This window comes from Cherax quadricarinatus, chromosome 3 (genome assembly GCF_038502225.1).
Source record: "Cherax quadricarinatus isolate ZL_2023a chromosome 3, ASM3850222v1, whole genome shotgun sequence".
In the NCBI taxonomy this organism is placed as follows: Eukaryota; Metazoa; Arthropoda; class Malacostraca; order Decapoda; family Parastacidae; genus Cherax; species Cherax quadricarinatus.
The window spans coordinates 70770147-70797966 of NC_091294.1; the positions used below are offsets into that span (position 1 = coordinate 70770147).

The window sequence follows — 27820 nt, forward strand, 5'->3', positions numbered from 1 at the left end:
CATTAGTGTAGAAATGGCATAAATAATATCAGTGCACTTGTGAAAGAATATTAGACTCGGCAGTTGAAATCGGTAAATGGGTGGTTTCTTGTACTCATTCGATAAAAAAAAAATGGAGTTCTAGCGAAATAGTTATGATTTTTGTCGACAAGTACACTGGAATTGGCCGAAAATAGGGCTCAAAGTGGGCAAAATCTCCTATGCGTAAACATCGTCGAGACCGCTAACTTCGCGAGAGCATAATTCCGTAAATTTTCCATCAAATTTCATACTTGTGGTGTCATTATGATCGGGAAAAGATTCTCTTATCTTTTCATAAGAATTTTTTTTTTTTTTTTTTTTTTTTTGTAATTTGGCCGACCCTGAGAACAAGTCTTTGAGAGGGCCTGTCGACCATGAAAGGGTTAATAATAATAATATTTTATTTCGACATGATACATGTTTGTGCAAAGGAATATAATAGTTGAGTGTACAAACCAAAAAATCCTTTTATATGTGGAGCATTTCGAGCAAACTTTAAATTAACTTAATATTAATAAGTCAATTACAGTACATATAGTCATTAGATGAGTTACAATGCTATGTGGCTTTAATAAGTCTTGTAGAGATGACGTACAATTTTGATTATTAACCTTAGACGGACACAGTGGAGTGATTATCATTTGTGATGAATACAGATATTGAGGGTAAGTATATATTGATTAAATTGATGAGAAAGTTTTACCTATTATATTATTTTTTATTATCACACTGGCCGATTCCCACCAAGGCAGGGTGGCCCGAAAAAGAAAAACTTTCACCATCATTCACTCCATCACTGTCTTGCCAGAAGGGTGCTTTACACTACAGTTTTTAAACTGCAACATTAACACCCCTCCTTCAGAGTGCAGGCACTGTACTTCCCATCTCCAGGACTCAAGTCCGGCCTGCCGGTTTCCCTGAATCCCTTCATAAATGTTACTTTGCTCACACTCCAACAGCACGTCAAGTATTAAAAACCATTTGTCTCCATTCACTCCTATCAAACACGCTCACGCATGCCTGCTGGAAGTCCAAGCCCCTCGCACACAAAACCTCCTTTACCCCCTCCCTCCAACCCTTCCTAGGCCGACCCCTACCCCGCCTTCCTTCCACTACAGACTGATACACTCTTGAAGTCATTCTGTTTCGCTCCATTCTCTCTACATGTCCGAACCACCTCAACAACCCTTCCTCAGCCCTCTGGACAACAGTTTTGGTAATCCCGCACCTCCTCCTAACTTCCAAACTACGAATTCTCTGCATTATATTCACACCACACATTGCCCTCAGACATGACATCTCCACTGCCTCCAGCCTTCTCCTCGCTGCAACATTCATCACCCACGCTTCACACCCATATAAGAGCGTTGGTAAAACTATACTCTCATACATTCCCCTCTTTGCCTCCAAGGACAAAGTTCTTTGTCTCCACAGACTCCTAAGTGCACCACTCACTCTTTTTCCCTCATCAATTCTATGATTCACCTCATCTTTCATAGACCCATCCGCTGACACGTCCACTCCCAAATATCTGAATACGTTCACCTCCTCCATACTCTCTCCCTCCAATCTGATATTCAATCTTTCATCACCTAATCTTTTTGTTATCCTCATAACCTTACTCTTTCCTGTATTCACCTTTAATTTTCTTCTTTTGCACACCCTACCAAATTCATCCACCAATCTCTGCAACTTCTCTTCAGAATCTCCCAAGAGCACAGTGTCATCAGCAAAGAGCAGCTGTGACAACTCCCATTTTGTGTGTGATTCTTTATCTTTTAACTCCACGCCTCTTGCCAAGACCCTCGCATTTACTTCTCTTACAACCCCATCTATAAATATATTAAACAACCACGGTGACATCACACATCCTTGTCTAAGGCCTACCTTTACTGGGAAAAAATTTCCCTCTTTCCTACATACTCTAACTTGAGCCTCACTATCCTCGTAAAAACTCTTCACTGCTTTCAGTAACCTACCTCCTACACCATACACTTGCAACATCTGCCACATTGCCCCCCTATCCACCCTGTCATACGCCTTTTCCAAATCCATAAATGCCACAAAGACCTCTTTAGCCTTATCTAAATACTGTTCACTTATATGTTTCACTGTAAACACCTGGTCCACACACCCCCTACCTTTCCTAAAGCCTCCTTGTTCATCTGCTATCCTATTCTCCGTCTTACTCTTAATTCTTTCAATTATAACTCTACCATACACCTTACCAGGTACACTCAACAGACTTCTTCTTCTTTCTTTCAACACACCGGCCGTATCCCACCGAGGCGGGGTGGCCCAAAAGGAAAAACGAAAGTTTCTCCTTTTACATTTAGTAATATATACAGGAGAAGAGGTTACTAGCCCCTTGCTCCCGGCATTTTAGTTGCCTCTTACAACACGCATGGCTTACGGAGGAAGAATTCTGTTCCACTTCCCCATGGAGATAAGAGGAAATAAACAAGAATAAGAACTAGAAAGAAAATAGAAGAAAACCCAGAGGGGTGTGTATATATGTGCTTGTACATGTATGTGTAGTGTGACCTAAGTGTAAGTAGAAGTAGCAAGACGTACCTGAAATCTTGCATGTTCATGAGACAGAAAAAAGGACACCAGCAATCCTACCATCATGTAAAACAATTACAGGCTTTCGTTTTACACTCACTTGGCAGGACGGTAGTACCTCCCTGGGCGGTTGCTGTCTACCAACCTACTACCTTGACTCAACAGACTTATCCCCCTATAATTTTTGCACTCTCTTTTATCCCCTTTGCCTTTATACAAAGGAACTATGCATGCTCTCTGCCAATCCCTAGGTACCTTACCCTCTTCCATACATTTATTAAATAATTGCACCAACCACTCCAAAACTATATCCCCACCTGCTTTTAACATTTCTATCTTTATCCCATCAATCCCGGCTGCCTTACCCCCTTTCATTTTACCTACTGCCTCACGAACTTCCCCCACACTCACAACTGGCTCTTCCTCACTCCTGCAAGATGTTATTCCTCCTTGCCCTATACACGAAATCACAGCTTCCCTATCTTCATCAACATTTAACAATTCCTCAAAAAATTCCCTCCATCTTCCCAATACCTCTAACTCTCCATTTAATAACTCTCCTCTCCTATTTTTAACTGACAAATCCATTTGTTCTCTAGGCTTTCTTAACTTGTTAATCTCACTCCAAAACTTTTTCTTATTTTCAACAAAATTTGTTGATAACATCTCACCCACTCTCTCATTTGCTCTCTTTTTACATTGCTTCACCACTCTCTTAACTTCTCTCTTTTTCTCCATATACTCTTCCCTCCTTGCATCACTTCTACTTTGTAAAAACTTCTCATATGCTAACTTTTTCTCCCTTACTACTCTCTTTACATCATCATTCCACCAATCGCTCCTCTTCCCTCCTGCACCCACTTTCCTGTAACCACAAACTTTTGCTGAACACTCTAACACTACATTTTTAAACCTAGCCCATACCTCTTCAACCCCATTGCCTATGCTCTCATTAGCCCATCTATCCTCCAATAGCTGTTTATATCTTACCCTAACTGCCTCCTCTTTTAGTTTATAAACCTTCACCTCTCTCTTCCCTGATGCTTCTATTCTCCTTGTATCCCATCTACCTTTTACTCTCAGTGTAGCTACAACTAGAAAGTGATCTGATATATCTGTGGCCCCTCTATAAACATGTACATCCTGAAGTCTACTCAACAGTCTTTTATCTACCAATACATAATCCAACAAACTACTGTCATTTCGCCCTACATCATATCGTGTATACTTATTTATCCTCTTTTTCTTAAAATATGTATTACCTATAACTAAACCCCTTTCTATACAAAGTTCAATCAAAGGGCTCCCATTATCATTTACACCTGGCACCCCAAACTTACCTACCACACCCTCTCTAAAGGTTTCTCCTACTTTAGCATTCAGGTCCCCTACCACAATTACTCTCTCATTTGGTTCAAAGGCTCCTATACATTCACTTAACATCTCCCAAAATCTCTCTCTCTCCTCTGCATTTCTCTCTTCTCCAGGTGCATACATGCTTATTATGACCCACTTCTCGCATCCAACCTTTACTTTAATCCACATAATTCTTGAATTTACACATTCATATTCTCTTTTCTCCTTCCATAACTGATCATTTAACATTACTGCTACCCCTTCCTTTGCTCTAACTCTCTCAGATACTCCAGATTTACCTATGTTCATGATATTGAGCAAATGCATGTATAATTTTTACATATTTATGATGGGCTGGGATTGGTTAAGGAGATAAGGTGTTTTTTAACTATAGTTTTAAAAATGCTGGCTGAACCAGTGGTTCTGGAGATTTCTGGCAGAGTGTTCCAGATTTTGGGCCCTTTTATGTACGAGTTTTTGAAAAGATTGATCCTGACACAGGGAATGTCAGAGGTTTTTGTGCCTAGTGCATGTTAGGTCTGCCAGTGGATTGTGTGATCATTCGCACTGCGGTTTTTTGTGTTATTGTTGATTTTAAGTGGTTTTTCATTGTGGAACCCCAGGCACAAATAGCATAGATTAGGTTTGGGTAGATCAGTTAATAGTATAGTGTAAGTAGTGCTGTTTGTGGTACATAGTAAGGTATCTTCGAGAGAATGTCAACTGTTTAGAAACTTTTTTGTGTGTTGGATATGGGTGTTGAATTTCAGGTTATCAAGGTGCACACCCAGGAATTTTCCCTCATTATGTTTAGCAATAAGGATGTTAACAATCATGTTTAGTTGGACCTCACTTGCTCTCCTCCCAAACATAATGTAAAAGGTTTTGTCTATATTAAGCGTAAGTTTATTGATGGTCAGCCAGGTTGCTATTTTTGCAAGTTCTTCATTAACAATAGTGTTGAGTGAGGCTAGAGTCAGGTAGATGAGAAAAGTTGTGTTGTCAGCAAAGAGAATAAACATAAATTGTTATGATATGCTTGGAAGATCGTTGATGTATAAAAGGAAAAGAAAGAGGCCAAGAATGCTATCCTTTGGTACACCAGTGTCCAAGGGTCTTGTTGAGGAGGAGGTGTCCTTGACAGAGACGTGTTGCTTTCTGTTAGTAAGGTAGGACTTGATAAATGCAAGTGCATGGCCTCTGATCTAGCTCGAGGAGTAGGATGCTATGATCTACTGTATCAAGCTTTCTTAAGATCGATAAAGAGTTCAAGTGGGTATTCATTGTTTCCAGTGCTGTGTAACATAGGTCTAGCATTTTTATTATTGTATCATTTATGCTTTTATTTCTCCTGAAGCCAAACTGGCAAGGGTTAAGGATCCTTTCAACTCAGTTATTTCGCTAGAACTCCATTTGTTCTATCAATTGAGTACAAGAAACTGCCCATTTACCAATTTCAACTATCCAATAAAGTGGTCAGAAATTGGCGGTTTGGCCAATTTCACACAAATTTCAAAAGATGCCAATTTCAAAATAAGGTCCAGAGTAAAAATGCAGACATTCGTGGCACTAAAATAAAATTTTTCTCTGTTCTCATGTCTCCAGGCCCCTCTTATATTTGTCTTGCTTTCCATTTTGAATTGTTATTCACACAAAAAATAGAAGATTTACTGTTACGCAGACTACTGCAGTATTGTAATAATTGTATAAATAATGTCAACCCATTCATAACTGCATATTAGACTAGCCAGTTTGACACGTATTGGATGGTGATGTCATTTGTTTACTCTGGAACATCGGCAAAAATCGAACATTTCTTTCTACTTGGAGCTCAATTTCAAGGTATTTTTCATCGTGGAATCAATCAAAATCTTCTCTCTTTCTGTAATATATCTTCCATTCTGTCAAATGAAAATGCTCCTCAAAGTCGGCGTTTTAAACCAAAAACTGTCTGTGTTTTTTCTCATTCACTGTGTGCTGCAGGATTTTTTTTATACTGTGTACACTGACCACATGTAGGTCTACCAGCTTTCGTCCGCTAGATTTGAAGTCACTAGATTTTGGCGTATTAATACGTCACCAACACTGGCTTGTAAGCCGTACCTATGCACCACCAACAGTGAAAGGGTTATTTTAGGTTTTACATAAAGAATATGTACCTTTTATTTTTTAATTTTCTGAATACTTTATTTTATTTTAACTTCAACCAGTTTTTTGTAATGTTTTCTTCACATTGTCTTTTACTGTTGCTCTCTGTACAAAAATCTTAACTTTGTCATATGAATTGTATAGAATAGTAGTTTGGAAATCTGTTTTTTCTTCTGTGATCCCTGCTGCATTTGATCTCTCTGATTATCCAGGTAGAATGTGTTGAGTAGTGCCTGCTTCTGTATTCATCTTCTGCAAGCATTACTCTGGAGTTAAGAGTGCTCAGGATGGTTTCTCAGTACAGTGGTATTTTTACTTATGAGTGCCCCAACTTTCTAGTTTTACGAGTTATGAGCCGTCGCTTGGTCGATTTTTTGCTTTGAGTTGCAAACCAAAATCCGAGTTACAAGCGAGTTTTAGATAGCCCCCACTCGCAGGAGATATTGAGGAAATATCAAAAACCTCGATAATAACCAGTATGTAACATCTTATCAATTATGATACCATGGTAATGTCATCCTGCCAGAATGTTCTGTAACGTATTCCCTAAGTAAAGAGAAACAATTCTGGAACGTATGTAATACATGTTTGGCAGGCCGGCTGGTTGGGTGGCCGGCTGGCTGACTGGCAGATTTGCTTTGGCTCTGTCTCTCTCCTCCTGTCTCTATGTATCTGCGTCTCTATCTCTCACTGTGTATCACTGTCTCTGTCTTTCTCTGTTTCTGCCTATCTCTCTCAGTACATGGTGTAAATTACCTAGGATAACCCAAAAGAATCCATAGTGCTATACTATGCTTGTAGAGAGATATAAGGCATAATAAGCATGACTGGCAAGTAATATGCATTTTCACTTGTTCAGGAAGTAGACGTGATGACTCTGCATCATGTGTAATACCTGTTGGTTCATGAGCGGCTCTCTCTGAGAGACAAGACAGATAAGCAGACAGAGAGATAAACAGAGCTAGACTCAGACAGATAGACACACAGAAACAAACAGATAGACATGTTTATGTGTAACAGTGAAAAATAAAGCCAAGACAGTGCATGATCACCAAATGTCACTCCACTGCTGCACTGTCAGCAGTGGTGTGACACTCACCTTACACAGTGCTTCAGGGAGTTTCATATATACTCCAGCATTTGTAAAACATTGCTAGGACCTGGCAAAAAAAGGCAAAAATCATTTCTTATTTATAAATATGTTTTTGTTATTTAAAAACCTATAAAAAATTGGAGTGGTTTTTGGGGGGCTGGAACAGATTAATGTGATTTGATATACGAGCAAATTGAGTTACAAGCTCAATCATGGAGCGAAGTAAACTCGTTAGTCAAGGTACCACTGTATATGTGGGATAGATTCTTATTAATTTTGTTGTAGTCAGTACCCTGATTGTTAACACTGCATCTATGACAGTGTCATAACATTGAATGGTTCTTTGATTTGTACCTTGATCATCTTTACCTGTGTATTTGATTGTGATTATGATTCAGGTAAATTGTGTTTGTGATTGTGATACTTCTTGATAGCGTATTTGTGTTTGTGATGCCTCTTGATAAGCTTCTCATTGTTTATAATGGTCAAATCTAGTGTACAGTATTATCATTTCTAGTCTGCAATGTAAGCTGGAGGAGGCTATGCAAACTTGTTGTACACACTGACATTCTCTGAACTTTCTAGGGAACTCTTGTAGCACTATTTAACACCATTGAATCTGCAGGCTAAAAACTGCTGTTCTTCCCTAGCTCGTGTGAAAGGCCAAATCTCTAGGAGCTGTACTGCCACTTCTAGGATGAGAACCCACTGTAGTTGACTTAACACCTAGTAGATGAACAAGAGCAAATTGTGTAAGGAAAGATGCCTTATGTCTTACCTTGACACAATATGAAATTTGGGTTAATTTAGTTGTCACACAAATACACTGTTACTGATGTATGAGCTAATTGTCATTTTCTGATACAGTGCTATTGTCCTTTGTTTTCCACTTTAAATTTAGAAAGTCAAAATGCCCTAGGAGGATAACATAGTATTTTAGTTAGGATTGAATATTTTTCATTAGCTCATTGATGTTCTATTTGTTGCTGATAGTAGTACAGTGGACCCCCGCCTTACGATATTAATCTGTTCCTGAGAGCTCATCGTAAGCCGAAATTATCGTTAGCCGAATTAATTTTCCCCATAAGAAATACAGTGGACCCCCGAGTTTCGTGATTAATCCGTTCCAGAGAGTCTGCCGACTGACGAAATTCATGATTGGCAAATCTATTTTCCCCATAAGAAATAATGGAAACCCAATTAATTCGTTTCAGACAGCCAAAAGTATTAACAAAAAAAGTAATTTTTTTAAAGATTAAATATAGATTTACACACAGAAAAAATGACAAATAAATATAAAGCACTAATAAAATGGATAAATGAACATTTGACATCACACTTAACCTTTATTGATTCTTGTTGGTGTAGGAGGTAGGTAGGAGGCAAGAGGAAGGCGAGTTTATTATGCTTCAGTATGATGCTAATATCATCTCTACGGCTTATTTATCTATCACAATTCATCTAATATTAATTATAAACAATATTAATAACATAGAAACATGATAAATACTCTAGAATGAATAAAATATGTCATAATGTATGAGAGGAGTAAATGGTGTAAGTGCTGTTCTTGGGTTTAAGGGCTGCCACTGAGAGAAGCCGTGTTGGTGGCGGTGGAGGCTTTGGCCACCACCACAACCATCATCACACTTAACCCTTTCAGGGTCCGTCCCGTAGATCTACGGCTTCACGTTGAGTGTCCAAACCGTAGATCTACGCCAAAATTCTAGCGCCGTCAAGTTTAGCGCGAAAACGCTCATAGGCCTACATGTGAGAGAACGGGTCTGGGTGGTGGGTGTGCGCCATAAACAAAAAATCTAGGCGCCCGCATAGCAGTGTGGGAACGCCGGCTCAGTTACCCTTGTTCACCATGCCTCGTCGCAAGTCAGCTCTCACTCCCCGGAAAATTGGGACTCTCCTCTTCCTATCTGATAGTTCTGATACTGATGGAAGTGGAAATGAAGACGAATTCTACGGCTTTGATCAGTTAGTGACTGAAAAGAATGACCAGGATATCGATAATAGTGCAGAAAACCCTGACGATCCTCAACCTTCTACCTCTGGTGTGGGCACTCATGACTCACGGTCGGTTGTTCCTCAACGCTAGAGAAAACCAATATTTTCGCATGGCCAGGCCTCTGACTTCAGTAATGATGATGATAGTGACGTGGATTGTGATTTTATTGCGCTCGACGATCATTCGAGTAGTGATAGTGAGGAATCATATTCACCAGTGAAGCGTCGGTATGTTCGCCGCCGCATGCACTTGGGTAGTGTACCCTATGCTGTGCCCAGGGGACAGAGTACATCCCGGAGTACATCCCGTGGCCCTACACCAGTTTTAGGTAGTGATAGTGAGGATGTGGCTACACTTGGCATGGATAGACCACAGGCATCAGTGGATGGTGTTAGTGGTGATGGTAGTGGCACCGCCATGCGTGACTCACCAATCCAGGGTGGGACCCACGATGCTGACTCGTCAGTTCAAGGACAAAGCGGATCGTCAGCCACCAGCCCACCACAACCACAACCACCCGCACAACCAGCCTATGATGTCCAGTATCCACCAGCAAACCGTATGTGGGATTGGCAGCAAAATCCCAATTTTGTTCCCAAGCCTCACGACTTTGATGACTCTCAAAGTGGAATTCTACCTACTTGTCCCCTTGGAACCATGGCCAATGAACTGGAATTCTTTGAATTATTCTTTGACCAGCCATTGATGGAAACTATTGTCAGGGAAAGTAATAAGTATTTTGAGTACACCATGGCAAATACGATCTTATCACCACAGTCAAGACTACACAGGTGGAAAGAGACGACTGTTGCAGAAATGTATTTGCTTTTTGCAACAATAATGCTTATGCCTCACGTCTATAAGCATAATATAAAAGCATACTGGTCCACAGATCGGCTAATTTCTACCCCGGTCTTCAGTGAAATCATACCAGTGAACAGGTTTATCTTACTCTTACGTATGTTGCACTTCTCTGACAAAACCAGGCCTGACAGAAGTGACAGGTTATACAAGATCAGAAATGTTTTCATGCATCTCAAACAAAAGTTCAGCATATACTTTTATCCATTCAAGAATCTTGTAATTGACGAGTCTTTGATTTTGTTCAAAGGTAGACTGTCATTCAAGCAGTATATACCGAGCAAGAGGAACCGCTTTGGTATAAAACTGTTTGTACTCTGTGATTGTGACAGTGGCCTGGTGTTGGATATTGTTGTATACACGGGTAGTAAAACATTGAAAGATACCAAGATGTTATTGGGTATCTCAGGTGATGTAGTGAGAAACATGATGGCACCTTATCTTGGTAAGGGGCATACATTATATACCGATAACTGGTACACAAGCCCATTACTCAGTGATTTCATGCGAGTGAACAAGACAGATGTGTGTGGCACAGTGCGTTCTAATCGTAAACATATGCCCAGGCTCAACGCAGGTGCTCGTGGTGATGACGTGCAGTTGTTTACTGTCAATGACATCATGGCATTACTGTGGCATGACAAACGAGATGTCACATTTGTTGATAACCATTCACCGTAATGAAATGCAAGACAGTGGCAAAGTTGATCGAGTGACTAATGAACGTATTCTAAAACCAGTGACAGTGATTGATTATACACAAAACATGCGCTTGGTTGACAAATGTGACATGCAGATTGGTTTTGTTGACTGTGTTCGTAAGAGTTATAAGTAGTACATGAAACTTTTCTTCCATCTCATGGACATTTCAATGCTCAATGCATATAATATGCACCAAATAAAGACTGGCAACAGACCACCGTATGGTGAATTTTGTTTGTCTGTTGTCAGACAACTGATAATGAAGTACCCGGTAAGAACACCTGCTATACAACAAGGTCCTCGAATTACTCAGGATATACCCAAGCGTTTGAGGAGGGAAGGTCATTATTTCATAATACAACTTCCTTCAACTCAGAAGAAATTTGCTCAGAAGAGATGCATCGTCTGTGCACAAACAAAATGACGGCAACAAAGACGCAAAGACACTCGGTTTATGTGTGAGGAATGTAAGGTGCCTCTGTGTATGGTGCCTTGTTTCAAGGAGTTCCACAAGCTCCAGCAGTTCTAAAACCATGTCCAGTGATTGTAAATATGTAAATATATGATAGAACATTAGTATTATACAAGATTTGTGCATGTTTATTGTAATAAACAAAAGTGGTAAACAATAATATGATAATAACTTTAGTGCAGTTATTGTGTTCAATACAGTGAGTTTATATATATACATTATATACAGTATTAGTCTCTCAGGCCCCAAATCTTGGTAGGAATAGAAAAAAATTGGAAAAAAAAAGAAAAAAATGTAAAAACCGCAAAATAATGTAATGCACGTATGTGGAATTCGTCAATGTTGCTGCCACCACATCATTTTTGACAAACTTCTTGGCACTGTATCTCGGTAAGTACTGATCAGAATTTTTTTTTTTTGTCTTATTACCTTCACAAAACTATGCTCTTTAATTCTGTAAGAATTTTTTTTTTTTCTTTTTTCAAAATTTCTTGGACACTGGAGCACCACTTCAGATTTTGGCCTTGGACCCTGAAGGGGTTAAACAATGTAAATAAGAAATATTTACAATTTAATGTATAAATAAAAAATATTTGCATTTTAATTTAAAATAAGTTTATTCAGGTAGACACAAGTACAGTTACATCATAGATTATCGTACATAGCAGCGTATGTGTAAAGTACCCTGGATAACCCCAAAAAATTCAAGAGTGACATATTTCCATTGGTGTCCTTTTATATTTACACTTATATGTATTTACTTTTATACTTAAACTTTTATATTTACACTTACCGTGTACGTATGTTCATTATGTTCAGCAGTCCTATACACATCCAACAACATTGGAGAGTTACTCTCAAGTTGTTTTTCTATCGCTTACTCGCTTAACTTACTTGCTACACTGTTAATTCTACACTTTATCGCTGGCTGGCACTATAGCCTTTATCGATACCTGCTGCTTTAGTATCATACATATTGTAGAATCACTGAATCACTGCAGAAGGCACATTTTCTCCTCTCTCTTCCTATTCTACTTTAGTACTTTGCTATGGTTTTTTTCTTGAATTCTATCGTCTTTCTCACCTTTACCAAAGGGTTGGCACTAGGAGCTTTCTTTGGGGCCATGGTGGCTTATTTAGCAGTTGGAAGCACAAAAAACAACAAATTATTATGAAATGTGTTGTATGAACCCATGGGGTGATGGTCACATGCTGGTAAACAATGGCACACTGAGTGTGAATAGTGCGGGAGACTGGCTTTGTGTGTGCGCTGACGGGCAGACGCATACTAGAAGGTCGCCAAATCACGAGTTCAATCACGAACCACAAAGCTAAATTTTGCCGAAAAAACTTGCTGAAAGTCGGATTTCACGAAAGTCGCGGCCGCCGAACGGTGGGGGTCCACTGTAATGGAAATAAAATTTATCAGTTCCTGACACCCCAAAGTATGAAAAAAAAAATTTATACCACATGAAATATTAATTTTAATACACACAAACTGAAGAAGACATGCACAATTACTACTCTACTAAGAATACAATACATGACACTTACCTTTATTGAAGATCTGGTGATGATTGATGGGATGGGAGGAGGGGAGAGTGTGGAAGTTATTGTTTAGAAGGGGAATCCCCTTCTATTAGGACTTGAGGTAGCAAGTCCTTTTCCAGGGTTACTTCCCTTCTTTTAATGCCACTAGGACCAGCTTGAGAATCACTGGACCTCTGTCGCACAACAAATCTGTCCATAGAGCTCTGTACCTCCCGTTCCTTTAAGACTTTCCTAAAATGGGCCATAACTTTGTCATTGTACAGGTTGCCAACACGGCTTGCAGTAGCTGTGTCAGGGTGATTTTCATCCGTAAAGGTTTGCAGTTCAAGCCACTTTGCACACATTTCCTTAATCTCTTTTTTCAATTCCATACTAATTCTCGCCCTTTTTACCACAGGGATGGCACTTGAAGCTTTCTTGGGGTTCGTGGTGACTTATTTTGCAGTTATAAGCACTAAAAACACTGGGATAATGTGAAATGTATCGAATGTATGTGTAGATGCAACCGCACTGGCTGGCTTGTAAACACTGACACTGATGCCACACGTGGGAGGCATCCCGGACGAATCATGTAAGGCAATTTTTTTATCGTGAGGCGAGGCAAAATGTTTGCGTTCAAATGCTTCGTGGTGCGGATTTAACGTAACGCGATGTGTTCGTAAGGCATATTATGTACAGTTACTTACAGATACATTTAGTTTCAAGAATCATTGCCACTGTAAGCTGGTCTTAGAGCAGGCCTCTCTGTTGATATCCTGATCGGTCAGGCTGTTGTTGCACATGAGGATAATCGATATATTTTTGTTTTCTCCTGAGTCTCGTTATTAGCTAAGATTTTGAAAAGGTGAACGTAGGAACACTTTAAGGTACGAAATACTGTATATAATGTATTTGTTTTGCGTGAGTAATCTAGTAATACTGAATTATTGCCTATAGGCAGAGGCAGCACTGGATTCTAAATAGTTTTAAGTTCATGTGTGTAGTTTAACTGTTATTTCCACTGGCTTGTTGGAAAAAATGAATCTATTAATAAATTTGTATGTAACGAGCAAGATAGTGATTCCAGGGCTCAAGATGAGTTTACTTAATGAATGATTCATGGAAAGTATACACTGATAACAGTATAAATCAACTTAACTCTTTAGTATGCTTAATAAAACTAAATCTTTAAGATATGATACTTTTAAGTTGATTCCTTTGCTGTACAGTGGAACCTCAAAAAATCGAACGTATCACATATTGAACGTTTCGAAAATAGGACCATTTTTTCGGACAAACTGTGTCACTATTATCGAACACTCCCCTATTTTCGGACCGCCGGGTACGGGACCTGTCTGCCGCCCGCTCTGTCCGCGTCCCCGCGCAGGCACCGTGAGCAGTCTAGCTTTGTTTATGCTTGAGTGAACACTAACCTGCGTTCTCAGTCACGCATTTTACGATTATTTCGTTGTGTTTAGTGCTTGTGGGACTGTGCAATAAGCTGGCATGGGCCCAAAGAAGCTTGCTAGTGGTACCCCTGTGGTAAAGAAAGTTAGAAACACCATAGATGTGAAGAAGGAAATAATACAGAAGTATGAGAGTGGTGTGAGACTTGTTGAGCTTGCCAGGATGTACGGGAAAAACAAGTCGACCATCGGTTCTATCCTGTCAAAGAAAGAACAAATCAAGGAAGCTGATGTTGCGAAAGGTGTTAATATAGGGAGTGGATGAGGTTCCTTCTTCAAAGATTAAGGAGAGTTGTGCCAAGTGGAATGATGTCCAAATGCTTGTGGAGAAGTACCACCCTGAGCAAGCTGAAACAAGCCATCTTTGCAACAAGTTCAGTGACAGAACCATGTCCCATTTTAGGGAAATGTTAAAGAGGCGCCAGAAACAGAAGACTGTGGACAGTTATTTTGTGAGACAGGGGTCCAGTGACTCTCAAGCTGGTCCTAGTGGCATTAAAAGACAGAGAAGGAAAGTAACCCCAGAGAGGACTTTACCTGAAGTTCTCATGGAGGGGGATTCCCCTTCCAAACACTAACCCCAACTCCCTCTCTCCTCCTCCCTATCTTCCAGATGCCATCACCAATCTTCAATAAAGGTAAGTAAAAATGTTATTTGATATGCATTACTATACATAATTAAAAACTATAGTATTTGTTGTATGTAAAACTGTAATTTATCTCTATAAAATGTAATTTTTTGTGTGAATATTTTTGGGTTTCTGGAACGGATTAATTGTATTTCCATTATTTCTTATGGGAAATATTGCTTCGAGTTTCAGACTTTTCGAGTTTAGAACTAGCTCCTGGAACGGATTAAGTTCGATTTTTGAGGTTCCACTGTATATTGCTAAGTGACTACTTGGTTTAACCTATACCTTAACATTTGCGTGCTTTTGTTGCAGTTTAATATTGTTTATAGAAAAATTACTGACCCTTTTCCCAGCTTTATCTTGCATTAAGCTTGTTATTCGCAGTAGGACATGGTCCCCCCCCCCCCTCCCCCATTTTTTTTTTTAATATATATATATATAACTTTCAGTTGGGTCACCAGATTCATAGAACTTTATACAGTGGACCCCCGGTTTACGATATTATTTCATTCCAGACGTATGTTCGGGTGCCATTACTGAACGAATTTGTTCCCATAAGGAATATTGTGAATTAGATTAGTCCATTTCAGACCCCCAAACATACACGTACAAATGCGCTTACATAAACGCACTTACATAATTGGTCGCATTGGGAGCTGATCGTAAACCAGGGGTCCACTGTACTCCTAGAGGCCCCATGATTCTAGAATTTGTGAATGAATATTCCAAAATTGTCTACATAGTAAACTAGTTTTTAAATTTGGGTTTATATTGAGTCAACATCAACTTGATTAGTGATGTATCACTGATGCTTCACTAATCAAATTGATTTTGATGTTCATAAGAAATAATAAGCAGAAAAGTGAGATATAGGCATGTGGAAAGCCAGTGGGCACATATTGAACAAAATCTAATTATTTGTTTTTATATTATGGGTCATGCACCAAGCAACAATTTAGGAGTCGTGTGTCAATCACCCAGTTCACCCATTTGCTTCTCCAGCACTTTGAATATTTTGAATATTTTTTTTTATTTAATTAAACCTTAACTGTCCAAACATAGATCAGTGTTCACGTGCATACCGCTCTGAATATTTTTGGGGATTTTTTTTTTTTTTTTTTTTTTTTTTTATGAAGAGCACATTTTTTTCCAGTATTCCTGAAATTTGTCGTATTGCGCACACTGAGTGCGCAGACTCATTGTCTCATGTCTAGGTAACTCGGGCTTATCGTGCCAAGGTTCAAAGCATGTAAAATAAAACGTAGATCTACGATTGGAGCGCTATGCATGTGCACATTGATCAAAGTTTAGACAGTTTAAGGGTTAGAGAGGGCAATTTTCTGTGTGCAATAAGGTTAAACAAAATTTTTAGGACCAGTACTTACTGAGATATAAGACTGCAAAGTTTGCACTGAATGCTCGCCTGACAGCAACATCAAGTCCTGCCGCTTGCAGAAGTGTCGCCGATATACCTTTTTTCTCGTTTTATATTATTTTACATAATTTTTATGTTCTGATATTTACAATTTATAGTAGTTCTTGTGATTTCATAGCCGTTTGTTCTGACACTAATATAAGATACTGAAATAATGCTCATACAGTCACAAACACACTGACATGTCAGCATTTACACCTGCCTTGGTCATTTACTATTGTCTCGGAATATATACATAGTGTTTATTGGTCCAGCAATGGTTTAGACACACTGGAGTATGTATGAGACACCTTGAAGTATGGTGTTAAGATGAGTGTTTCTAAATTGCTGACAATGTAAGCAGTGGAGTGACACCATGATCGTGCACTGCTGTATGGAACCCTGGCTTTATTTGTTTTCACTGTTACACGTAAACATGTCTGTCTCTGTCTTGCTTTGTTTATCTGTCTTTGTCTTTGTTTGCCTCTGTCTTTCTGCCAGCCTGTGCGTATGTCTTTCTGTCTGCCTGTGTGTGTGTGTGTCTTTCTGTCTGCCTCTCTCTTTCTGTCTGCTTGTCTGTCTTGTCTCAGAGTCGCTCATGAACCAACTGGTATTAAACGATCACATCTGATTCCTGAACAAGTGAAAATGCGTATACTTGCCAGTTGCCAGTCATGCTTGTTATGCATTATATCTACTAGCATGGTATAGCACTTTGTCTGGATTTTTTGGGTTATCCTAGGTAATTTACACTATGTATATGGCCTCTCTTCACTTAACGACAGAGTTCTGTTCCTAAGACCACATTGGTAAATGAATTTGTCGCTAAGTGAGGAGCATACTATAATGATTAATGGACTGAACACATCGACTCCAAGCTGAGTAACTGATTACCTTAATTTTCTCCTCTTCCTATACTTTCCTGCTTTGTATAAGACTGATGAAGCCACTGTGTGGTGAAACGTTTCTTCAATAAAGATTCCCATATGTTGCATAAGTGTCTCAATTCTTCATACTATAATGGTACTGGGTTTGTGTCAACCATCTTTGATGTCGTTCATGTCACCTTTGCACCATTTATAACATTTCTGGTATATTTTGAAATATTTATATGGTAGCGTACTGTATATTGTAATAAGCAGAACAGAGGAAATCAGCTCTAATATACATTATTTAGGTATGCACACTGGTCATAGAGCCCATCGTAAGTCTGAGTCGTCGGTAATGAGTACATCTCTAAGTGAGAAGAGGCTGTAATTGTATTTACGTATGTGTACCTGTGAGATAGATACAGACAGACAGATGGAGATAGAGACAGCCAATCAACCAACAGCCAGCCAGCCAGCAGGCCAGCCAGCCTGCTGAACATGTATTACATGTTCCAGAATTGTTACTTTTTTCTTAGATGACACTACCACTGGTACTAAAATTGAAAGGATGTTGCACATGGGTTATCATCAAGGTTTTTGATATTTCTGCAACGAGACTTAAGAAATCGTAATGACACGATTGCAAATAAACCATACCCCCGGCCGGGATTGAACCTGCGGTCATAGAGTCTCAAAACTCCAGCCCGTCGCGTTAGCCACTAGACCAGCTAGCCACAATAAGATTCATCCAACTAGGTATATTTCTACACCATAGGAAAGTTAGCACAGGCACCTCTGTGACCACAAATGCAAGTTTTTACAGACGAATCTCCAGCTAGCGTGGCCGTGACGAACTCTAGCTCAAGTCCCTTCACTGCCGTCAACATGACTTAAGAAATCGTAATGACACCGCGGGTTCAATCCCGGCCGGGGGTATGGTTTATTTCTGCAACCACTCGTGGCCACATCCACCTCAGAGTTACTAAACTCAGGGTCAACATCACTTTCCTCTTAAAGGAGGAGTGTTAATATGACATGACATCAATGAATCCTTGGTGTTTGCTGAGCTGTTTGGTCTAGCTGGTGCTCAATTGAAATGATGCTCCCACACACTGAGTGTTAAGACCCATTCTATGCTGAGCAGGCATCTCAGGCCAATTGTGCGAAATTAGAGGCAGGAAAAATATAACGTAGATTTACGTTTAGAGCACTAGCGGCAAGAGTGTAGATCTACATTTGGACAGTTAACGGGTTAATGAGCATTACAAAAGCATTACAGATAATCTAATCTCAGGTTTCCAATGAGTAAAAATATTGGATAACTGAATTCTGCACTTCAGGAACCCTGCAAGATTTGGAGGTTGATTGTACATTTTCAGCATTTATAAAAATAGCTGCCCTGTTAACTCTGTTCATTGTATTTCATTTGAAGTTTGTCAGTACTTTATTAGTCTTGAGCATTATTTAGAAATTTGATCTTGGTGTTTATGTAAATATAAATGACTATTTCTTTTCAGTTGTTGGTAGAAGAATCACTAAGAAGAGGGAAAGAAAAGAAGAAAAAGACTAAAAAGAAAAGTAAAGATCGGGAAAAAATGCTTGCAGAGCTACCAAACATTGCCGTGACTTCAGCGCCCATAGTAAACCAGAACACACCAACAGCAGCTCCAGCGGTTGTTTCTTCCACTGTAGTGCCACCCGCTGTTCCACCTCCCGGCCCAGTTCCTCCTAAACCTAAGAAAAATAAAACTAGTAATAACAAACAAAAAAGACAAAGGTCTAATGCTAGTAAATCGAAGAAAAAGGCTGCTGGTGGTGCTCCAGGGATGGTGTTTGATTCTGAAGACGAGGACAATGCCAAGCCCATGTCTTATGATGAGAAGAGGCAGCTTAGTTTAGATATTAATAAACTTCCTGGTAAGTTATTCACTCAGTGTCAGACATTAACTAACTACTTGTTGAGTCAGTGTGAATTATCATCTTTCTAGGTAGTCTTTAACTCAAGTAATTATGGCAGTTTTATTGTTTTTGTTATTCCATAAAATTGTTCAGATCTTTTAGATTAAGCTTTTATTCTAGAGTAAGAAGTGAAAACCAAGTTAATGAAGTGTACACACACACACACACACACACACACACACACACACACACACACACACACACACACACACACACACACACACACACTCACTCACTCACACTCACACTCACACACACTCACTCTCTCACACACTCTCACACACACTCTCACACACACTCACTCTCACACACACACACACACACACACACACACACACACACACACACACACACACACACACACACACACACACACACACACACTCACACTCACACTCACACTCACTCTCACACACACTCACTCTCACACACACTCACTCTCACACACACACACACACACACACACACACACACACACACACACACACACACACACACACACACACTCACTCACACTCACACTCACACACACTCACTCTCACACACACTCACTCTCACACACACTCTCACACACACTCACTCTCACACACACACACACACACACACACACACACACACACACACACACACACACACACACACACACACTCACTCACACACTCACTCTCACACACACTCACTCTCACACACACACACACACACACACACACACACACACACACACACACACACACACACACACACACACTCACTCTCACACACACTCTCACACACACTCTCACACACACACACACACACACACACACACACACACACACACACACACACATACTCACACACTCACACACTCACACACTCACACTGACACACACACTCACACTGACACACACACACACACACACACACACTTTTTTTTTCTCACTATCGTACACCTTCCTACCTACCTTCCTACCTCTCTTGTTACCTAATCCTTCTGGTGTCTACATCATTTCCTTCTCCTCTGGTTCTCTTCAATAATTTAGAGAAACTGGCTGTTCTCTTTCTGACTGACTTAAAGAGCACAATAGAAGTGTTAGACTTGCCTACACTAATAATGCTCTTTTCTGTCATGTTAGAGATCACAGTCATGCTATTGAATGGTCCTCTGCTAAAACTGTCTACCCTTCTAGCCTTCACAGTTGCCATCGTGTTGAAGCATCCCATGTACATAACTTTACTAATATGAATCTTAGTCCTGACTTGGTCTCTCTAGATGCCTTCTTTTCTCATTACATCGTCAAATGCTCCAAAGATCAGAACACTAGTGAATTAACTTGATCTTTATCTCTTCTCCTTTCCAGTCTTTTCTTTACCTTTCTTTGTCCAATGGGTTTTTCCCTCAAGGTTTTTTGTCCTATGCTCATGGGCCTTTAGCTCTCCTGCAGTGCTCCTTTTTCATTTTTCTTTTGTTCTTGAAGTACTTTCACTAGTAGTTCTATTACTACTACTGCTATTATTGCTTTGTTAACACTCCATTCTATTACTGTGTGTCACTACCACTACTATCTTCTTATTGCCACCTCTTCCACCAGACGCATTTGCCTGGTTTGTTTACATTACGTGTGGGCGGGGTGGGGTGGGCTGCCCTGGTTGGCTACCAAACTTCCCAAATTTGACTTCCTACAAATAAAACTCTCCTCTCACCCTACATTAAGACTGCAAATATACTGAGGTAATTAATGAATGTACTGTATATGTATTTTATCACTCTGGGGTGCTTTAATTAAATGTCTGGCATAATGCATGTACTTGTGGGTGGGGTGGGGTGGGCTGACCTGGCTGGCTCTCATACCTCCCAAACCTGACTTCTTACAAATAAAACTCTCCTCACCTTACATAAGGACTACAAATATTTTAAGGTAAGTAATGGGTGTACTGTGTGTGTATTTTACTTTTTATTGTTTTTAATGCCTAGTTCTATTGCTAACTTAACCCTTTGACTGTTTTGGTCGTATATATACGTCTTACGAGCCACCGCTTTTGACGTATATATATTCATAAATTTTAGCGGCTTCAAATGAAGCAGGAGAAAGCTGGTAGGCCCACATGTGAGAGAATGGGTCTGTGTGATCAGTGTGCACCATATAAAAAAAATCCTGCAGCACACAGTGCATAATAAGAAAAAAAAAACCCATCCTTTTTTGTTTTTTTTATTAAAATGCCAACTTTTTGGTCTATTTTCGTAAAGTATTTATGGTTGTATTGTTGTTTTCTTGGTCTCATTTGATAGAATGGAAAACATATAGAAATAGAGGTGATTTTGATTGGTTTTACTATGAAAAGAACTTTGAAATGGAGCTCGAAGTAGGGGAAATGTTTGATTTTTGCCGGTTCAAAGGTAAACAAATGTCATTTTCCAATAAATGTCCAAGCAGCCATTCTAATATGCAGTCATGAATGGGTTGATATTATTTATACAATTATTACAATATTGCAGTAGTCTGCATAACAGTAAATCTTCTATTTTTTGTTTGAATAAAAATTCAAAATAGAAAGCAAGAGTAATATCAGAGGGACCTGGAGACATGACTAAAGAACAAAGAAAATGTTATTTTAGAAACACGAATGTCTGCTTTGTTTATTCTGGACCCTATTTTGAAATTGTCATATTTTTTAATTTTCGTGAAATTGGCCAAATTGCCAATTTCTGACCACGTTATTGGGTAGTTGATATCGGTAAATGGGCAGTTTCTTGTACTCAGTCGATAGAAAAAATGGAGTTCTAAAGAAATAGCTACGAGTTTGGTCGACTGGAACAATGGAATTAGCGGGAAATAGGGCTCAAAGTGGGCGAAATCTCCAATTCATGAATATCGCTGAGGTCGCTAACTTTGCGAGAGTGTAATTCCATCAGTTTTCCATCAAATTTTGTTCTTTTGGTGTCATTACAATCAGGAAAAGATTCTCTATCATTTTTTTTTTTTTTGACACCAGGAGACACATCAGGATTTGGGGTTGCGACAGTCAAGGTCTTAATTTATGTTTGCGTAAACTGTTATCTGGCATTTATAGGTGGAAAAAATGGCGTTCTGCTTTCCAGCGATGTCTGCTTTCTGGCAGTAACCTGGAACCTAACCTGGCGTATAAGTGGGGCGCTTCTGTGCAAGTACCATGTGACTTATGACTGAGCTTGGTTCCAACCAATCGGTCGCAAGTCAGAATGGATGCAAGCCAAACCTTGTGCTTTTAGTACTGTATTTCATACTGTAAGGTTTAGGAGAAACACTGTGTACAACACAAATAGTTGTCTGTTTGCATACAAAACATTTGTATGCATGAAAACATACAAAAAGATTCGTATCATGAACAGAAAAGTACAAAATAACTTATACTAAGCTGTAAACAGTATGATCGTCAGTATGAATGGTCATATGTTGATCAGGTCATAAGTACAATAATAGGTGTGTTCCAATTGTTTGTAGTGTCTGAAGATAGTGTGTATGAGCATTTGCACACACTTCTACCCTACCACAAAACTAAATTAGACACAACCCTGTCTCCCTACATCCCTGCTCTCTTTACTTCTTTCCCCTGTCCCTGTATAATTGAACACTTGAATGAATTTTGAAATTTTTAAAGTCTTGCCATAGACTAGGCTTTGAGAGTACATAACTATTAACACCAGCAATTTGGTTTTAAGCTTCTAAACATTGAGTAGATGCTGGTCTACAATTAATGATTTTCTTATGGAGCTTTTATCAAATGCAGTTTTATATATATAAATGTGCTGTTTTATTCTACCAGACGATAAACTAGGACGAGTGGTGTATATCATCCAAACTAGAGAAGCTTCACTATGATCTAAATATGTTGTGTTGTTTTATTCTAACAGGTGATAAACTAGGAAGAGTGGTGCATATCATCCAGACTAGAGAACCTTCGCTAAGAGACTCTAATCCAGACGAAATAGAAATTGATTTTGAAACATTAAAACCATCAACGTTAAGAGAACTAGAAGCTTATGTTGCCTCTTGTCTTCGCAAGAAACCTAAAAAAGTTTATAGTAAGTAAATTTATATTTTTTTTTTAGCTACGTGTCAGCAGATGGGCCTTTGAAAGATGAGGTGAATCATAGAATTGATGAGGAGAAAAAAGGTAAGTTGTGCACTGAGGTGGCTGTGGAGACAAAGAATTTTATCCATGGAGGCAAAGAGGGAAATGTATGTGAGTATAGTTATACCAATGCTCTTATATGGGTGTGAAGCATGGGTGATGAATGTTGCAACAAGAAGACTGGAGGCAGTGGATATGTCATGTCTGAGGGCAATGTGTGGTGTGCATATAATGCAAAGAATACGTAGTTTGGAAATTAGGAGGTGCGGGATTACCAAAACTATTAACCAGAAGGCTGAGGAGAGGTTATTGAGGTGGTTCAGACATGTAGAGAGGATAGAATGAAATAAAATGACTTTGAGAGCGTATAAATCTGTAGGGAGGGAAGGTGGGGTAGGGGTTGGCCTAGGAAAGGTTGGAGGGAGTGGGTAAAGTAGGTTTTGTGTGCGAAGGGCAAGGACTTCCAGCAAGCATGTGTGAGCTTGTTAGATAGGAGCGAATGGAAACAAATGGTTTTTAGGAGTTGATGTACTGTTTGAGTGTGAGCAAGGTAACATTTATGAAAGGATTCAGGGAAACCGGCAGGCCGGACTTGAGGCCTGGAGTGGGGAGGTACAGTGCCTGCACTCTGAAGGAGGGTTGTTAATGTTGCAGTTTTATAACAGTGGTATGAGCACACCTCTGGGTAGACAGTGACGGAGTGAATGATGATGGAAGTTTTTCTTTTTTTGGGCCACCCTGCCATGGTGGCAGGGTGGCCATTGTGTTAATAAGAAAAAATTTAGTAGATATTACTGCTAACCATATATATCCTGGCTTTAGCAGCTTCTGAAGTTGTAGGGATGTGAGAGTATAGTTGTGGGAGTGTGTTGCAGGTGTGGGAGTGTGTTGCAGGTGTGGGAGTGTGTTCTAGATGTGGGGCTGTGTTCTAGGTGTGGGGCTGTGTTCTAAGTGTGGGGCTGTGTTGTAGGTGCGGGGCTGTGTTGTAGGCGCAGGGCTGTGTTGTAGGCGTGTGAGTGTGTTGTAGGCGCGGGAGTGTGCTGTAGGCGCGGGAGTGTGTTGTAGGCACAGGAGTGTGTTGTAGGTGCGGGAGTGTGTTGTAGGTGCGGGAGAGCGAGTGTGAGAGTGAGTGTGAGTGAGTGAGAGTGTGAGAGAGTGTGAGTGAGTGTGAGTGAGAGAGTGTGTGTGTGTATGCATGCATGCGTGTGTGTATGCATGCATGCATGCGTGCGTGCGTGCGTGTGTTTGTGTGTCTGTGTGTCTTTTGTAGGCATGGAGTGTGTCTTTTGTAGGCGTGGAGCATGATGAAAGGTTGTGGAAATGTTATAGATGTGTGAGAGTTCTTGGGTTGTCACAGCATCAGGTTGTAGGTGTGATTTAGGCAAGGGTTGTGATGGTAGTGTATTTTTATACCTGTCACCAGTTTTAACCCCTTAATTGTCGAAATGTAGATCTTCGTTTTCTCGCCCAGTCCTCCGAATATTTGAAAAAAAAAAATTAATGAAGAGGACTTTTTTTACGTAAAGTAATAAAAGAAATTTTTTTTTTAAGGGTCAGTACTTACGGAGATATAAGACCGCAAAGTTGGTGATTTTCGCTCGCTTGACAGCAACATGAGGCGCTGCCACTCACAGAAATACTACATATTTATCGTTTTTTCCATTTCTTTTTAATTTTCACATTTTTTCTGGTATGTTGATAATGTTTTATAGCAGATCTTTCGATTTGATACCCAATTGTTGTTTGGACACAAATATTGTGTACAAAATTATTATTATCACAAACACACTTGTACACACTTGTAGGTGATATTGTACATCTGGTTGAATCACATTCTATTATCTACAACTTTTTTTTTTTTTTTAACAAGTCGGTCGTCTCCCACCGAGGCAGGGTGACCCAAAAAGAAAGAAAATCCCCAAAAAGAATATACTTTCATCATTCAACACTTTCACCTCACTCGCACGTAATCACTGTTTTTGCAGAGGTGCTCAGAACACAACAGTTCAGAAGCATATACCTATAAAGATACACAACATACCCCTCCAAACTGCCAATATCCCGAACCCCTCCTTTAGAGTGCAGGCATTGTACTTCCCATTTTCAGGACTCAAGTCTGGCTATATAGAAATAACCAGTATTTACAGGTCCTAGTTCTGTTTCTAGTACTCCAGGATTCTTAGACACTCCATGAAACATGGATTCATACAGAGTGCCACCCCCCCATTGCTGACACAGGAATTGTGTGTCCTTCCGTGTTGGAGTTGCCGTGAGGTGGTAGCACACAAAACACACTTTTTCTGAGAATACTTCTTTTTTGGGGTAGGCTGTATTGGTACCAGGTAGTGACAGTTAGCGAGGATTCGGTCTGGCACTTTCCCCTCAGGACAGGTTGTGGTGTGACATGTCGCTGTTGAGGGGAAGGAATAGGTGTGGTACCATACTTTCTTGCTATCTGCTTGATGGCATTTAGGCTGAATTCTGCATTACAAATTTGTTTTCCAGTCTTTATTTCATACATATTGAAGGCATTGAGCATTGCAATGTCTACAAGGTGGAAAAACACTTTGATATACCACTTGCGACTCCTACACACACAGTCAACAAACACTATCATGATGTCACACTTGTTGACTAGCCACACATTGTTCGTATAATCGACGACAACAGCTGGGTTTACAATGCGTTCATTGTCTGTTTGTACTATCTCGTTTCTGTGGATGGTTAACAGCAATGTCACGTCCCATTTGTCATGCCATGTCAGTGCCATGATGTCATTAGCATGAAACACTTGCACTGCACTGTCAACACTGCCTCCACTGAACCTTGGCATATGTTTTTTATTTCTTCTCACTGTTCCACATATATCAGTATTGTTCACATTTAGGAAATCAGCGACCATCGGGCTTGTATACCAATTGTCTGTGTGCAATGTATGGCCCTTGCCAAGGTATGGTTCCATCATCCTGCGAACAACATTACCGGAAATGCCGAACATCCGCTTGTCATCATCAAGTGTGTTTCTCACGGTGTAGACAATAACATCCAACACCATGCCATTCTAACAGTCACACATAGCAAACAGTTTTATACCAAAGCGATTACATTTGCTCGCTATATATTGCTTGAATGACAGGCGTCCCTTGAAAAGAATCAAGGAATCATCGACAACAGTGTTCTTGAATGGATAAAAATAGGCACTGAGTTTCTGCTTCAGATACATAAACACTTCCCGGATTTTGTATAAAAGGTCATTTCTGTTGGGCCTATTCCTGTCTGAGAAGTGCAACATTTGTAGCAAGAGTGAATATATTGCAGGGGAATGAGTTCACGGAAGACTGGAGTACTGATAAGGTAGTCTGTGGAACAGTAATGTGCTATGTTGTGCTTATATGTATGAGGCATAAGCATGACAGTACCAAGGAATAAATACATTTCGGCCACAGTTGTATCTTTCCATCTGCGCAGCCGTGACGATTCTGCAACCTCTGTTTTGTCCATTAGTATATACCTGTAGTAATTGTTTGTCTGGGTGACAAGTTCATTAGCGGCCCATCAAAATATAGTTGAAAAAAATCCAACTCTGTAGACTCATTCGTGATGGAACATTCTGGGAGGATGCCACTTCCACTGTCATCAAAATCAAAAGGATGTGGCATGAATGTTGTACTTTGTGCCCAGTTCCATTCACGGTCAGATGGTGCAGGATGGACCTGAGGCATAGGGCGTGGGGGAGCAAGAGGGGGGACGGGAGTGGAGGCAGCATATGGTTGAGGGGGTGCCAGGAGGTCCTTTGTCTGCCTACCCAATTCACCACATGGGCCAGGAACCATGCCAGCCATCGTCACCTCATCCTCTATGCCTGCATATTTACCTTCATGGTCACTTTCATTGTCACTTGCTGGGGTTTTAGATCGTGACCTCCCACGACCCTTGGGTAGTGGATATGACACACTGCCTGAACGAAGGCAACAACGCCTAAAGGTACGCTTCACTGGGGAATAATGGATATCACTATCACTTGAAGATTCATCTAAGGGCATAAAATCAATCTCATCATCACATATATCACTTTCACTCTCATCTTCACTAAAAATCACAGAATATGATAATTTTCTTTTACGTAGTAGCCTCTTGAGTTGTAACACTGGCGACCCCAGAGGTGCTTGGCTGAGGGTCATCTGGGTTATCGTCAATATTTTCACTAATCCCTTGATCATTTGAGGCCACATTGGTCTCAGATCCACTAAACTCGATGTTGTATATCACTTCCTTCGAATAAGAGAGTGTCAATACGCTGAGGCGTGAGTGAATCACGAGGGTTTGCCATGGTGTTGACCCAGGATGGAGCTGAAACTAACTGGTGCTCCTATGTGGTACCATGCGGTACCTGATTTTTTTCTTACAGTGCACACTGAGTGCGCACACCCACTCTCTCTTGTCTAGACTGCTCAAGCCTATTGCGCGAAATTTGAAGGCAGGAAAAATGAAACGTAGATCTACGTTTGGAGGGCTAGCGGTAAGAACGTAGATCTACATTTGGACAGTTAAGGGGTGAATTGTAAAAATGTGCCAGATTAATTGAAGTCTCCAGTGGCTATAGCTCAGCCCTATAAATAGCTA

At 40.0% G+C, this 27820-nt stretch overlaps 1 protein-coding gene across 5 annotated transcripts in view; it reads left to right on the plus strand.

Moving 5' to 3' along the window:
- Nucleotides 1–27820, plus strand: part of LOC128705417 (female sterile (1) homeotic) — a 684385-nt gene that overhangs the window by 261866 nt on the left and 394699 nt on the right. For all 5 annotated transcript variants that reach the window (XM_070092310.1, XM_070092319.1, XM_070092329.1 and 2 more), the window contains 2 exons: nucleotides 18664–19063; nucleotides 22977–23147. In XM_070092310.1, coding sequence (XP_069948411.1) covers nucleotides 18664–19063; nucleotides 22977–23147 — 571 coding nt within the window. The remainder of the gene's footprint in view (nucleotides 1–18663; nucleotides 19064–22976; nucleotides 23148–27820) is intronic.